The sequence below is a fragment of the Heptranchias perlo genome, chromosome 4 (genome assembly GCF_035084215.1).
Source record: "Heptranchias perlo isolate sHepPer1 chromosome 4, sHepPer1.hap1, whole genome shotgun sequence".
Classification (NCBI taxonomy): Eukaryota; Metazoa; Chordata; class Chondrichthyes; order Hexanchiformes; family Hexanchidae; genus Heptranchias; species Heptranchias perlo.
In genome coordinates, this window is record NC_090328.1 from 88,897,408 (window position 1) to 88,912,431 (window position 15,024).

A 15,024-nucleotide genomic window follows, 5' to 3' on the forward strand; every position below is an offset into this window, starting at 1 on the left:
AAGAGAGAGAAAAAGAGACAGAAAAGAAAAGTAAGAAAAGAATTTTAAAACTGACATTTTTAAAATCTCTAAGAACAATTGACTACATGCAGGAATGAGATTGAACAGTTTAAATTGTTCCCTTTCTAGGCCAGAGAGGTTGATTGGTATTACATTAACAATTATCACATCGTTAAAAAAGTACTTGTGCTATTAAGTTGCAGCCCTAACTTTTTGTGGCGAGTTTAATAGGCAATTAATGTGCAAATCCAGCAAGTTCTTAAAAACAACGGGGAGACTAAGGGTGAGATGCCGTTTGTGGGAAGCAAACAGCAGAGCAGCATAAATCGACCATCAAGTTCTGGAGACTCACAACTCACTGCATATTTCTTAATCCTCTGAAGTCTCTGGCCGATTTGTGCATTAATAACGGCGTGTATCATTAACATGCCGTTATTTTTCCAGCAAATTATATCTTTATTAGTCTAAGCTATAGACAATGATGTGCAAGTCTGTGTACATTACTGTACATATATTAGAGCAATAAAGGTATCAAGCTTTAGTTATGTTACAATTTTCGTACTGTTTCAGTAAAAGCCATAGCATACAACTCAAGTCTTGGGGTGCTATTTTTTTTTTGTTTGCTTGTTCTGATTTTAATAAAACAAATTTGTAAAAGTATTTTGCAACACAGGTTTGAAGTCAGTGAAAGAGGAGTTTGACCTTTGCTGGAATCTAGGTCCATTTAATGCCAAACATCAGGGGAAAAAAACACATCCTTGTTCCTTCTAAGTTTTGTTAGTGAGCTTGAAAAAAAATCTTGCCTGAAAAATGTAAATTTACACACTAATGATTTGAAAGGTGAGAAAACAAAAAAAAAGGATATTTTGGAAAATATATATAAAAATAGTGTGAGCATTGTAATACATACCTAAATAGAAGATAGTGTAAAAACAAAACAAAAATAACACACATATAAAAAACACATAACAGATCTGTTCTGGAAGCTTCTTTCCACATGCAATGCTACCTGTTTCAGTCGTCTGCTCCAATGTTTTTAAAAGCAAAATACTGTGGATGCTGGAAATCTGAAATAAAAATAAAAAATGCTGGAAATACTCAGCAAGTCAGGCAGCATCTGTGGAGAAAGAAACAGAGTTAACGTTTCAGGTCGATGACCTTTCGTCAGAACTGGTTTGATGAAAGGTCATCAATCTGAAACGTTAACTCTGTTTCTTCCTCCACAGATGCTGCCTGACTTGCTGATTATTTCCAGCATTTCCAATGTTTTTAACGTAAGTTTAAGATTGTGGTTGCTTCGCCAGTAGGTGGTGCTATCATCCATTTTCCAGCGAGCACAGTGAAAAATGGGTGACATCAGACACAGTTTCCATTGTGACTGTGCAGTGGCCTTAGCTTTGGAAGCACTATAGCACCATTTCTATAAGACAGCCATACTGGTTGTGAAAACTGAGCATTTAAAAAAAAAATCAAGTTTGAGTTAAGAACATTAGCAATTCAGTCAAAGAGAAGCAAGGATTCTATAAAGCAACATACAACCCTTCATATAAATCGTGAATTCCCTTTTTTTCAGGAGTAATTTGTAATGTGGCCATGGTAGTACTTTGAAACCCTGGCTATTTCACTTCTATGACAGCATTTACACAGCTTTTAGGTTCTGCTTTTATCGAGCAAGTTTCCGAGCTGTCACTTTTCTCCTCTCTCAGGTGCTGGCTTTATGTGCAAAGAGATAATATAGGTGAACACTGTGCTTCTCTCAACTGTGAGAGGTCGGGGTGTAGAGTCCAAATTCACCATAATAACCTCATTCAGTATCGAAAGGTTTAAAGATTGGTTCAAAACAAAACAAAAAAGAATCTGTGGAGTTGCCTCCTTGTAGTTTTTTTTTCTGTACTCAGCCCTCTGTGTAAATGGAAGACAGCTGGCTAGGGCAACGATCAATTGCATTAATCTGGAGGAAACCACTGTCTTCAGGACAATTGCGTACAGAGTCACCAAAAATCCCAGGTGAAGTTGCTTGAAAGTCATAAGCTGCAAATTAAAAGAATATATATTATTAATGTAATGCATAGAATAAGGACAGACTAACTCCAAACTTCAGGTATCTTGGAGCCAAAGATCCTCAGCTCCAAGTGGATCCCCAGCATAAATGGGATGTAGGTGGCTCAGCGAAGTCCAAAATGTGGGCAGGCCCCAAAACACCAGATCTCTACCCCGAAGGCGGCAGTCTTCTACTTTGTGCATGGTCCTCACCATCAGAGAAGTTAGGACCAAGGGGAGGAAATTCCCATGTTGGGATTTGGTCCCAACTTCTCTATTAACCAATGGCCTGCCTGCTGGGATGAACTCAGCATAGAGATCTCGTCAGTGGCAGAAGTGAGGCCCAGTTTCAATTTTGTACAATTTTCAGGCTTCATGATATCAGCTCCTTTATACAGGGGGATTATTGTGCTGAATTAAAAAATGTCGAGGATTTTTGGCCCCCGTATGTTTGACAGATAACAGTTCTATACTGAGCAGTCAAATCCTTGCAATGTTTTAAATACAAGTATCTTTACTTTCACTTGGTGTGTGTAAATGATCTGCAAGTTCCTAGCAATGCATATTTTAAAACAGGAGACACAGAACCGTGAAACAATTCTTAATCCCTAACTAGCACGGTGGTGATAAAAAGAAAACAAAAGAAACTGAAAATGCTGGAAATCTGAAATAGAAACAGAAATTGCTGGAAGTATACAGCAGGTCAGTCAGCATCTGAAAAGCAAAAAAACAAGTTAATGTTTAGGGTGTAGGTCCTTTGTCAGAACTGGAAAGTAGAAGTTAAGCAAGCCCATTTAAAGGTCAGAACAAAATGAAGGGGCCAGAGAAAAACAACAGATCAAAGGCAAAAGCCAAGGATGCTGAATTCCATCACAAAGAGGCAGTTAATAGGTTTTAATAGAATGCAAACAATGTTTTGCTTATTATCAAGTACTGGCTTTCCCATGACTTTGCTCGAGTTGTCCGGAACCTGCAGTGCAGTTCATGATCTTTACCATATTCCCACTGGAGGCTAAACATGACAGCAATTCACCCATCACTGTACTGACACATGGGGCCCGATATTAGGAGGGAGGCGGGTTGGCAGCGGGGGGTCGGCCACGTGCCCAGTGAATTTGGGGTGCTCGACACACAATCGCAGCTTAATTGAAGGTACTTACCTTGGCTTCCGGGTTTCGCGCTGGAAAGCTGCGCAGCGGGCGGACTGCGCAGGCGCATCATAGGCTGTCAGCTGGAGGAGCCCTATTTAAAGTGGCAGTCCTCCACTGACTGATGCTGCAGAAAATATGCAAAATTACAGCATGGAGCAGCCCAGGGGGGGGAAGGCTGCTCCCGGTTTAATGATGCCTCACTTGAGGTCTTACTGGATGGGGTGAGGAGGAGGGGGAGGATAGAGATCTTCTCCCCGGCGGACGGGAGGAAGCGGCCTGCCTCTGCCACCACGGAGGCCTGGCTCGAGGTGGCAGAGGAGGTCACCTACACCACCAACATATCGCCCACCTGCATACAATGCAGGAGGCGCTTCAATGACCCAAGTAGGTCAGCCAAAGTGAGTACACTTACCCATTCCCCTACACTCCGTCTGCCACATCACCGCCCCCACCCCACATCTCCTTCTGCACTGCCAACACTACTCTATCACATCACTCCTCACACCCACTCAAACCTCATCCTCATCTTACCTGCACTTACTCACCTCACCAGTACTCATCCCGCCACTACCACTCAACCCAATCCTCATACAATCTCATGGCTCTATCTCATACTCACTCTCTCATGCATCTCTTTCACGGTCAGTCTCACTCAACCTGCCACTACCTGTGCTGCAGCCACAGGGCATGCATCACATATGTGCAGTAGGAAGCGTAAGGCAAATGTGTCGTGAGCATGAAGGGGATGGACAAGGGTGTTTGAGGGTTTGTCATGGTTTTTACTTATATTTAATTTCTGATCAACTCACATTACATATTATATTGTCACCACTACTGCCACGTCTTTGCAAATCTGTCTGGTTTGTGCAATAATGCCCTTTCCTGAGGATCACAATGAAGACCCACAACTGATGCCACCCATTGTGTCACTGCAGAGTGGGTGTAGGTGTATTTGCAGGGCTGTTTTGTGCAGACGACTGAGAGACGTTGGCGATGTCCCCGGTGGCACCCTGGAAGGATGTGGAGGAGAAGTTGTTGAGGGCAGTGGTGACTTTGACAGCGACAGGTAAGAAGATGGTGCTCGAGCCAGCCGGGAGCAGCTCGGCATGAAGGAGGCTGCAGATGTCCACAACTACATGTCGAGTGACTCTGAGCCTCCGTGTGCACTGCTGCTCAGAGAGGTCCAGGAAGCTGAGCCTCGGTCTGTAGACCCTCTGGCGAGGGTAGTGCCTTCTGCGATGCATCTCTCTCTGCAGTTGCCCTCCCTCCTGCTGTGCAGGTGGATGTGTCACAGCACTGTGTTGTGGAGCTCGACGTGTCAGAGGTGGACGGCATGGCCGGCGAGGCTGGTGATGCTGTACGTCCTCCGAGGAGGTCATGACTGCAGCTACAGCAGCCCCCATCCAGAAGATGTACATCTGAGGGGGTCGGCAAGGCAGGTAAATGTGTCTGGACACCGGGGTAAGTGTGCAAGTTGGTGAATTTTATTGTTAGGTGGAGGGTGGTGGAGGCCAAACTTTGTCCAAAGTGACAGAGTGGCCTCCTGCAATGAGTGAGGGTTTCCCCCACCCCCCCACCTGTCAAATTGACCTTTGCAGCTGCCACAGGCTGATGGCTGCTACACGTCCATTTCAACTGGGAGTGTTTCCCCCAGTACGGGAAACAGTCTCAGTTGAGATGAAAATCCCACTCCTCCTAAAATATCATGTCAATCAGGTCTGCTAACGACCTGAAGTACCTACTTAATTAGTTTAAGTCGCACCCGCCGGCTTTAATTGCCGGCGGGAGTCCCGCATGCAGGGGCTGCGCGCGCATGTCAGCGCATCACTGGGGAATCCGGAAGTGGGCGGGTTGGAGCCGGGCTCCGGACCCGCCCCGGGAATCCCCGATTTTCAGAGCCCCCCCACCGTGAACCTGCCGGCTCGGGGGTCCGAAAATCGAGCCCATGGACTTATGTCCACTACTGGAGCTTTCAGTCAGCTCAGTCATACTCTCTGGAATTCCATTGCTCGGCCTCTCTGCCTCTCAACCTTACTTTCATAGAATCATAGAATCACAGAAAGGTTACAGCATGGAAGGAGGCCATTCGGCCCACGAGTCCGTGCCGGCTCTATGCAAGAGCAATTCAGCTCATCCCACTCCCCCGCCCTTTCCCCGTAGCCCTGCAATTTTTTTCCTTTCAAGTACTTATCCAGTTCCCTTTTGAAGGCCATGATTGAATCTGCCTCCACCACCCCCTCGGGCAGTGCATTTCAGATCCTAACTTCTTTTCCTGCTTAAAAAAATCACTTCTTAGAACCTACTTCTTTGACCAACCTTTTGGTCACCCAGTGTAATATTTCCTTCGTTGGCTGAGCAGCCATTTTCCATGCTTCTATCTGTGAATTACCATGGGACAATTTTTATTTTAAAGGTATTGTGGTTCTGACAGCCTCTTGTTGTGCCCTGCGACTGATATCAATGGTTCATATTGACAACTTCCAATTCTAGTGAAAAAAGCTGAACTTTCTTGTGAAACACTGACAACCTGATACTTGGGTTGACAGTCAGCTTAAAAAGCTGATGATTGGCATGTATGCTGAAGCTGTCATTGGTGTAGCATTACACTAGGGGCATTCCTGCTGTCCAATCTCCAGACCAGTGTGTTGAACAGGTAACCTTTGTCATCGTCCACTGACTGACTCTGGCTCCAATGCCCAAGTACAACATTAAAATGCATTCTCAACACCCACCTCTGATCCCTGCACAAATAGTAGCCAATTTTTATTTAATGGTTTAAACTTTATGGGCCAGAATTTGCTAGAGCAGGGTATCTTATGGTGTACGCCGTTAGACTTTTTTTTGCTCCTGAACTTGCTGGAAATGCAAGTTAATAACAGCGCGCAGAGGACAACAGGGCTTCTGGGGCCTTTGTGAATGGTGGGACCAACAGTGAATCGCCTTAACCAATGAGATTTAAGGATTGAGAAATAAATAGAGGAACGGCTGAGATGTAGGGTAAATTAGAGTCAAATCAAGAACAGAAAGAGAAATAAAGAGAGGGAAAGAAAGATTGAATTAAGAGAGAGAAAAAAGAGAAAGGAAAAGTAGAAAAAATATTTTAAAATTTAAAATTTGACATTTTAAAAATCTCCAACAACAATTCACTACCTGAAGGATTGAGACTCCACAGTTTAAATTGTTCACTTTCTGGGCTAGAGAGGTTGATTGGCAGTCATTAATAATGATCACGTTGTTAAAAGGTTACTTAAGCTATTAATTACTAGACTTAACTTTCTATGCGAGTTTAATATTCGAATTCAGCAAGTTCTTAAAAATAATGGGATGGCTAAGGGCAAGATGCTGTTTGTGCAAAGCAAACGGCGGAACTGCATAAATTAACCAGCAACTTGTGGCGATTCTCAAATCTCGGGGTGTATTTTCTTTCCCACAATTTGATGGACGATTTACACATTAATCACGGCGAGGGCCATTAAACTCGCCGTTATTTTGGCATCAAATTCTGGCCCTATGCATAAATGTATGTTCCTAAGGAGCAGGTGTGAATACTCCAACTCCCATCATGCATCTATTTCTCTTGGAGAGGGTGCAGAGGAGATTTACTAGAATGGTACCAGGGATGAGGCACTTCAGTTATGTGGAGATACTAGAGAAGCTGGGGTTGTTCTCCTTAGAGCAGAGAAGGTTAAGGGGAAATTTAATAGAGGTGTTCAAATTTATGAAGGATTTTGATTAGGATAAGGAGAAACTGTTTCCAGTGGCAGGAGGGTCGATAACCAGACACAGATTTAAAATAATTGGCAAAAGCACCAGGGGGAAGATAAGGAGGATTTTTATTTGCACAGTGAGTTGTTATGATTACGAATGCACTGCCTTAAAAGGTGGTGGAAACAGATTCAATAGTAATTTTCAAAAGGCAATTGGATATATACCTGAAAAGGAAAAATTTGCAGGGCTATGGGGAAAGAGCAGGGGAGTGGGACTAATTGGATAGCTTTTTCAAGGAGCTGGCACAGGCATGAAGGGCTGAATGGCCTCCTTCTATGAGATTCTATGATACACATATGCATACACTCATATATATCTCAGAATTTGTCAACAAATGCCCTCATCCTATAACTCCCTCATCCTTTTCTAATTGTTTCCTATGTGACATGGATTATTGTGACGCACTCTGGGTGTTGCAGTTCTACAACAATCGGGTAAAATCTACCACTCTTAAGATGCATATCTCTCTTCTATATATAGGATTTGGCCATTGCAAGTGGAAATCCACAGAACCCAAGGCTCAGGTACTTGGCCTCAGACAGAAGGGTAGGTATTTCTAAAATTAAATAACCAACTGTATGGATAAGTTTAGTGATTTTTTTCAGCTTTAGTTTGGATGTTACCATGCTATACCTGGCCAGGATGTTCTTTCTTGTATCGCTGACTGCCTGAAATGAGAATTTTTTTCCATTTTCCAACACGAAAACTTTTCTTCCAAACATAAATAGATATTTAATGATATAGGGTTGTTGCAGGTTCACCCCTACAACTACCAGCCAGTTAGGAAATCTAAACCATCAAACTATTTCCTTCATTTCTTTTAATATAAAATAGCAAGAATTCTGTAGAACATTATTATATTTTTCTTACAGGACCTATAAAATATTTATAGATTTTTGGAACACATCCTAAAGGATTGTATAAAACTATATATGTTCCCATCATTTTTACAGTGTGCACTAGGGTCCATTCAAATCCAATAGGCTAGATGATATATTCTGCAGGACTGCTCCCAAGTGTCCTAGCGCAGTCTCCAGTGGTCAGTGAAACTTTTATAATTATGTTAACATTCAGGCTTACGTACTTCCTTCTAGAATCATCTACAAGGACAGTTGACTCTAGATAAATGTTTGTGTAATACAAAATTCGAATGCTAGGGTGAGATGTGGGATTGGTACTCCAAGACTTTGTACAAGGTATAATTCATACCCTTGATTCTCAGCATGCTAATTTCTTAAATCAAGTCGAACCATCAGAGACAGGTGTCAAGCAGGGGTCAGGTGCCATGCAAAAATCAGAGGCTGAGTTACCCTGAGCTGCTTTTATTCATCCCTAGCGGATTGCACCAGACGGCCACAGTCAGCGGCTTGGGAGCAGGTCAGCTGAGGAATGATTTATGGTAGAATTTAAAAGAAGAACGGAAAATTGAAAAACACATCAGGAATGTGTGAGGGAAAAGGAATGACACAATAGTTCCAATATACCCAATCCCTTCCAATTCACTGTTATTAAATAGTAATTTTTCTTTTGTCATTTATTTTATTTTGCCTTTTTTTCTCACTCTTTGAGTTGCCTCTAGTTATGTTTCTTCCTCAGCTGAGAGGTTGAGCTAAAGATTTCCTTCCAGGACTCCACGACCCCATAGCCAGCTGTTAGGTGCACAGGAGTGATCCAGAGTGACTCAGAATTTCCCTCGCTTTCCTGTGTGGAAATGGAAGGCTTCTAGTTGGTGTTTCACCATGATGGCATCTGTGACAAATATGAAATAGTTCTGTCTTGTTTTGGTCTGATTGCTTTCCCTTTAAAATCAGGCACAAAACATGAGACTTTAAAAAGCCACCTGCACAGCCTCAACCTACTTCATTACACATGTTGCAAAGTTTGTTGTTCTAGTCTCCTTGGTAACAGGCTTGAGAGGTGCCTAACAGGTGATTTTCAAATTTATATAGACTTTGTGATAGATTCAGTTAGGAAATAGACAGCGTGTTATTTTTTTTTAAATGCGACTGATTGTTATGAATTTATAACGCTCCTTGGCAACAGGTCAAGTGTTATAAAAAGGAATGAACAGATAATAGTCATCTGAGTATAATTGAATTGAACAAATTGGGGTCTTCATAGAGAGGCAGATAGATTTTAACAAGCTCCCCACAAATGTGTAAAGAGATAAGAAGAGGGCAGATGTGTATATAACAGTTGCATAGAGATATTCCAGTTAATATTTAGATTTACCACCTTTTGGTATTTTCCCCTTTGAGTAGATAGATGATATAATTTCTGCTGTTATTTATTATATATATTTGCTTGTTCATTGTTTAATTAATAAATTTGCTTCATCATTTAAAACTAGAACAAGATCTGATGTGATGTTCTATCATTTTAAAAAGAACTGGAGATAGATCTCATGGAGGCATGCGACTAATTCTCGTAGCTTCAATGTAAATGACTGTTTGTTGTCCCGGATGTGTCATTGAATGTTTACCTAGATAGTAAATTTGATGAAGACACTCTTGAAGGGCAAGGGATTTGGGACTCACCTAGGAGAGTGATCTAAGATATGAGAGCCAAAAAATCTAGCATAAAGAAGGGTAGAAAAGAAGAACAGCAACAATTTGCATTTATATAGAGACTTTAACGGAGAAAGAAATGTCCCACGGCAATTCACAGAGGCACAAGGAAAAAAACGGATGCCAGGTCAAATAAGGAGATAATAGCTTGGTCAAAGAGATGGATTTTAAGGAGGGTCGTACAGGAGAAAAGGGTGTTAAGAACGCTTTACTGTGGAAGTTCCAGCACATGAGCCCTAGAGGGCTGCCAAGAGGAGAAAGGGAGGTGGACAAGAGGCCAGAGTTGGAGGAACGCAAAGCTGGAGGAGATTATCTGTACTTGTTGCAGGTGAGGGTGGAGGGGGTAGGGGGATAAAGGTTGAAGGAGCCGGTTGGTAGTGGAGAAAAGAAGCCGGGTGTTATCTTTGCTCTCCAAAAGCATAACACATGATTCAGGTCTTGAACATATTATGTGGGGAACTCATGTCCTCTCATCCCAAACAATAACTTGTGGAACTGTAACATCCTGAATCACAATATTGCCAATGTTCACGATTCACTCAGGAACCCTGCGATTTGCACAAGTTTTTTTTTAAGTCACATGGGAAATTTAAATATCTAGAAAGTTGTGCTTAAATTCCAAGCATGAATCATGAATATGGCAAATGAATCACGTTTTACCAGATACCAAGGCAAGGATAGTTAGCCTTGACAGAGGCACAGTGGTGGCATTTTCACCCCTGAATCAGAAGGTTGTGGGTTCAAGTTCCACTCCAGAGATTTGTGCACAAAATTTAGGCTGACACTCCAGTGCAGTACTGAGCGGGTGCTGCACTGTTGGAGGTGCCATCTTTTGAATGAGACGTTAAACTGAAGCCTCGTCTGCCCTCTCAAGTGGACCTAAAAGATCCCATAGCACTATTTCGAAGATGAGCAGGAAAATTCTCCCTGGTGTCCTGGCCAATATTTATCCTTCAGCCAACATCACTAAATCAGATTATCTGGTCATTTATTTCATTGCTGTTCATGGGACCTTGCTGTGCACAATTAGTTCCTGCATTTCTTTCATTACAACAGTGACAATACTTCAAAAGTACTTCAGTGGCTGTGATGTGCTTTGGGATGTCCTGAGATAGTGGAAGGCGCTATATAAAATCAAACTCTTGCTTCTTTTGAAAAACGAACAACTTCTATTCAAAAAAGATGTTGCATAATGTAGGGGGTGAATTTCCTCAGAGCTTCTCAAACTCTGCCACCATAATGTTGGTGGAAACCCAGGAACATTTCCAGAATTGCTGCCAAAGTTGGTGGAGTGGGAGAAGATCCGAGGAAATTCATCCCTGTTATATAGAGTAGAATAAGGCTGGAAGTGTAACAAGCCTAAAACACAATGGAAGGGATCTGATGACATCAAGAAACATGAGAGTTTTGCTGTTGAAGGAGTAGTTGAGGCAAATAGCACAGATGCATTTAAGGGGAAGCTAGATAAGCAGATGAGGGAGAAAAGAATAGAAGGGTATCCTGATAGGATTAGGTGAAATAGGGAGGGAGGAAGCTGGTGTAAACACCGGCATAGGCCAGTTGGGCCGAATGTCCTGTTTCTGTGCTGTAGTTTCGATGTAACTCAATGAAGGGTGTGTGGTTGTAAGAAACCTAATGCTTTGTTACAGTTTTGAAACGCTTTCATACATCTGCTATTTTATATATAATATATATATATTTACTGTGTATAATTTTCCACGGTGGAGCTTTGCCATCTGGTTCCTATCATACAAGCATAAGGGTTCCCGTTATGACAGCAAAAGAAATTTTATTCTTGTTGCTTTCTCTCCCATTTTAAGGTCCCCTGATGCCATTTGCCATTCCAGAGTGAAGAAGGTGGGCAGATAGCCTGCTCTGATACCTCGGCCAATGCTGCACTGTAACCAGTTGCTAGCTGATGCATGAATGGGGCATGGGACACAAGGTGACTTGTTAGCTTTGGGAGAAGTCCGAGCTTCTGCCTGCCACCTCCCCTTGATGACCTAGTTAACATCAGAAGTGCACAATATGGGAAGTTGCTGGCATGTATCCATATCCTTCATGGCACAGATCATTAGTACACTGAGTCATCACACACTGGGCTGCCTTTCAGTGACAGTTAACAGGATATTTATTTTATTTTTTTCAATGTTCCATCATTTTACATATTGGTGGAGTCACTGTACTTTTCCATACAAGATATTTGTGGGAGCATGTAAGGATACAATAAGCATTTTGGCACAGCTGGTTAGTGTTGCCAAGATTTTCTATAATTTGTGAATTAAGTGTTTCAGTTAAAAGTCAGCTGCAGTGTGAGTGATTAAATGACTGTAATACATATACAGCAATACAAATTGTTTCTTTTTTCATAAGTAGTTCTTAGATCCAAGACCACTATTTGCTGCCAATTAGTTTTGCGATTACCAGTATTAAACTTGTAATGAATAGTTTTCCAACATGAAAATATGGAGAATATTACTAAAATTGGTGCAAAATACTGAAACATCTCAACAATTTAAAACTGGGAATCCATTCAGAGTCCCTGATCCAATTTTCAGGAACTCAATATTGGGTTATTAGATTTAAGGAGTCAAAGTGGACAAAAAGTTTATGCAATATTGATATTCTGCCCCTAGATGTTTTTAGCATGTCTTGTAAAAATTAAGGATATACTATTCACTAAAAGTATGAGTGACAGATAGTAGAAGAAAATATTGTACTGAATGGGTAAAGGCATAGCTTAATGTGTAATTGAGCTACACAGAAACATAGAAACATAGGAACATAGAAAATAGGAGCAAGAATAAGCCATTTGGCCCTTCGGGCCTGCTCCGCCATTCAAAATGATCATGGCTGATGGTCTAACTCAGTACCCTGTTCCCTCTTTTTCCCCATATCCCTTGATCACTTTTGCATTAAGAAATATATCTATCTCCTTCTTGAATACATCTAATGACTTGGCCTCCATTGCCTTTTGTGGTAGAGAATTTCACAGGTTCACCACCCTCTGAGTGAAGAAATTTCTCCTCATCTCGGTTCTAAATGGTGTACCCCATATCCTAAGACTGTGACCCCTGGTTCTGGACTTCCCAGCCATTGGGAACATCCTCCCTGCATCTAGTCTGTCTAGTCCTGTTAGAATTTTATATGTTTCGATGAGATCACCTCTCATTCTTCTAAACTCGAGTGAATATAGGCCTAGTCGACCCAATCTCTCCTCATACGTCAGTCCTGCCATCCCAGGAATCAGTCTGGTAAACCTTCGTTGCACTCCCTCCACGGCAAGGACATCCTTCCTCAGATAAGGAGACCAAAAGTGCACACAATACTCCAGATGCGGTCTCACCAAGGCCCTGTATAACTGCAGTAAGACATCCCTGCTCCTGTACTCAAATCCTCTTGCAATGAAGGCCAACATACCATTCGCCTTCCTAACTGCTTGCTGCACCTGAATGCTCGTGTTCAGTGACTGGTGTATAAGGACATCCAGGTCTCGTTGCATCTCCCCTTTTCCCAATCTATTACCATTCAGATAATAATCTGCCTTTCTGTTTTTACAACCAAAGTGGATAACCTCACATTTATCTACGTTATACTGCATCTGCCATGTTCTTGCCCACTCACCCAACTTGTCTAAATCACATTGGAGCCTCTTTGCATCCTCCTCACAGCTCACATTCCACCCCAGCTTTGTGTTGTTTGCAAACTTGGAAATGTTACATTTAGTTCCCTCATCCAAATCATTGATATCTATTGTGAATAGCTGGGGTCCAAGCACTGATCCCTGCGGTACCCCACCAGTAACTGCCTGCCACCCAGAAAAAGCTCAGTTTATTCCTACTATCTGTTTCCTCTCTATCAACCAATTTTCAATCCATGCCAGTATATTCCCCCCAGTCCCATGTGCTTTAATTTTGCACACTGAAAACGGCAAGCCTGAGGATTGGGAGCAGTTCAGAATTCAGCAAAGGACGACAAAGAGATTGATTAAGAGGGGAAAAGTAGAGTATGAGAGTAAACTAGCAGGGAACATAAAAACTGACTGTAAAAGCTTCTATAAATATGTCAAGAGAAAAAGATTAGTGAAGATAAATGTAGGTCCCTTACAGTCAGAAATGGGGGAAATTATAATGGGGAACAAAGAAATGGCAGAACAATTAAACACATACTTTGGTTCTGTCTTCACAAAGGAGGACACAAATAACCTCCCAGAAATGTTAGGGAACCAAGGGCCTAGTGAGAGGGAGGAACTGAAGGAAACCAGTAATAGCAAAAAAAATAGTGCTCGGGAAATTAATGGGGCTAAAGGCTGACAAATCCTGAGGGCCTGATAATCTACATCCCAGAGTACTAAAGGAAGTGGCCCTGGAAATAGTGGATGCATTGGTGGTCATCTTCCAAAATTCTATAGACTCTGGAACAGTTCCTACAGATTGGAGGGTATAGACCAGACATCATCAGGTCCCATCCCCAGTCTGTTGCTGTTAGCTGATCTCAGCAGAGGCAGCAGTTGGAGACTGCAATTGCCATCAGCACCCATGGGCGAGATGGGGGATAAATTAGTCACGATTCCTGTTCTTTATTGGAATCTGACAGAAAGTGGGTATGTATGGGTATCGAGTGACAATAAGCAAATCAGCTGTGATGCCTTCCATAGTCAAACAATCTGCCAATACTTGTGTCTAGGCTGACATAAAGAATGGCTATTTGGGCTAGGCACCAGAGAGTGATGGAAATCCATGGGATCATAGGGTCAATTTTGTGGCCCCATAGCAGCGCATTGTGCGCATGGCTCTCAATTAACATAGGGAGGTAACCTCGCGTAATTTCATGAGGACAGCTCATTTTAATAATCATACATTCCCTGAACAGATTGGCTAATGCATAGGGAGTGCTCTGGATGCATAAGGCAGGAAATTCAGCTGAGAACAGCTCTTTAGGAGAGATGTTACTCGCAGATAAAGCAGAGCTGTTTATTGACAAATTTGTCTTCCTATTAAAAGTTGAGGAGGGACAGGAGCAGGACTGCTCCTTTTCAGGATGCTGCTGTGGTGATTTTGCTCCATGAGACGCTGCAAAGAGGGCTGCTCCATTTGGAGCCGAGGGCACCTTCCAACCAGGAGCACAATTAAAAATGCCTGGTCAAGTGAGTCAATCCCATGTCTATAGATCATAGGAGCTGATGAGAAAGAAATTTTCTGGACTCAGGAAAATTGTCAAGGTAAGAGTACCAACTTTCCCTCCTTTTTAGTAAATGGCCTTGCAATGAGTTCCTATCAGTTCACTCTCACCTTAGTGCTGTTTCACTGAGGCAGGGGGCAAAGCACTTAGGCAACCTTTCAGCCCTTTGACACATGGATATGCATGCTCATGTTGCTGGCACAGAAATATGCTTGTAATGTTGCAAGTTAGCTGACGAAACACACTGTCAACACTAGTTACTTGCAAACTACATGTTCATGGGTTCACACAGGTGGCATGCAGGTTTCCATGGCTAC

General features: G+C 42.3%; 1 protein-coding gene across 1 annotated transcript in view; it reads right to left on the bottom strand.

Annotated features, from left to right (window-relative positions):
* Positions 1-1,235: 1,235 nt before the first annotated feature.
* Positions 1,236-15,024, bottom strand: part of glis3 (GLIS family zinc finger 3) — a 554,300-nt gene continuing 540,511 nt past the window's right edge. Inside the window, exon 11 of the mRNA XM_067983286.1 lies at positions 1,236-2,031. Coding sequence (XP_067839387.1) covers positions 1,895-2,031 — 137 coding nt within the window. The 3' untranslated portion in view covers positions 1,236-1,894. The remainder of the gene's footprint in view (positions 2,032-15,024) is intronic.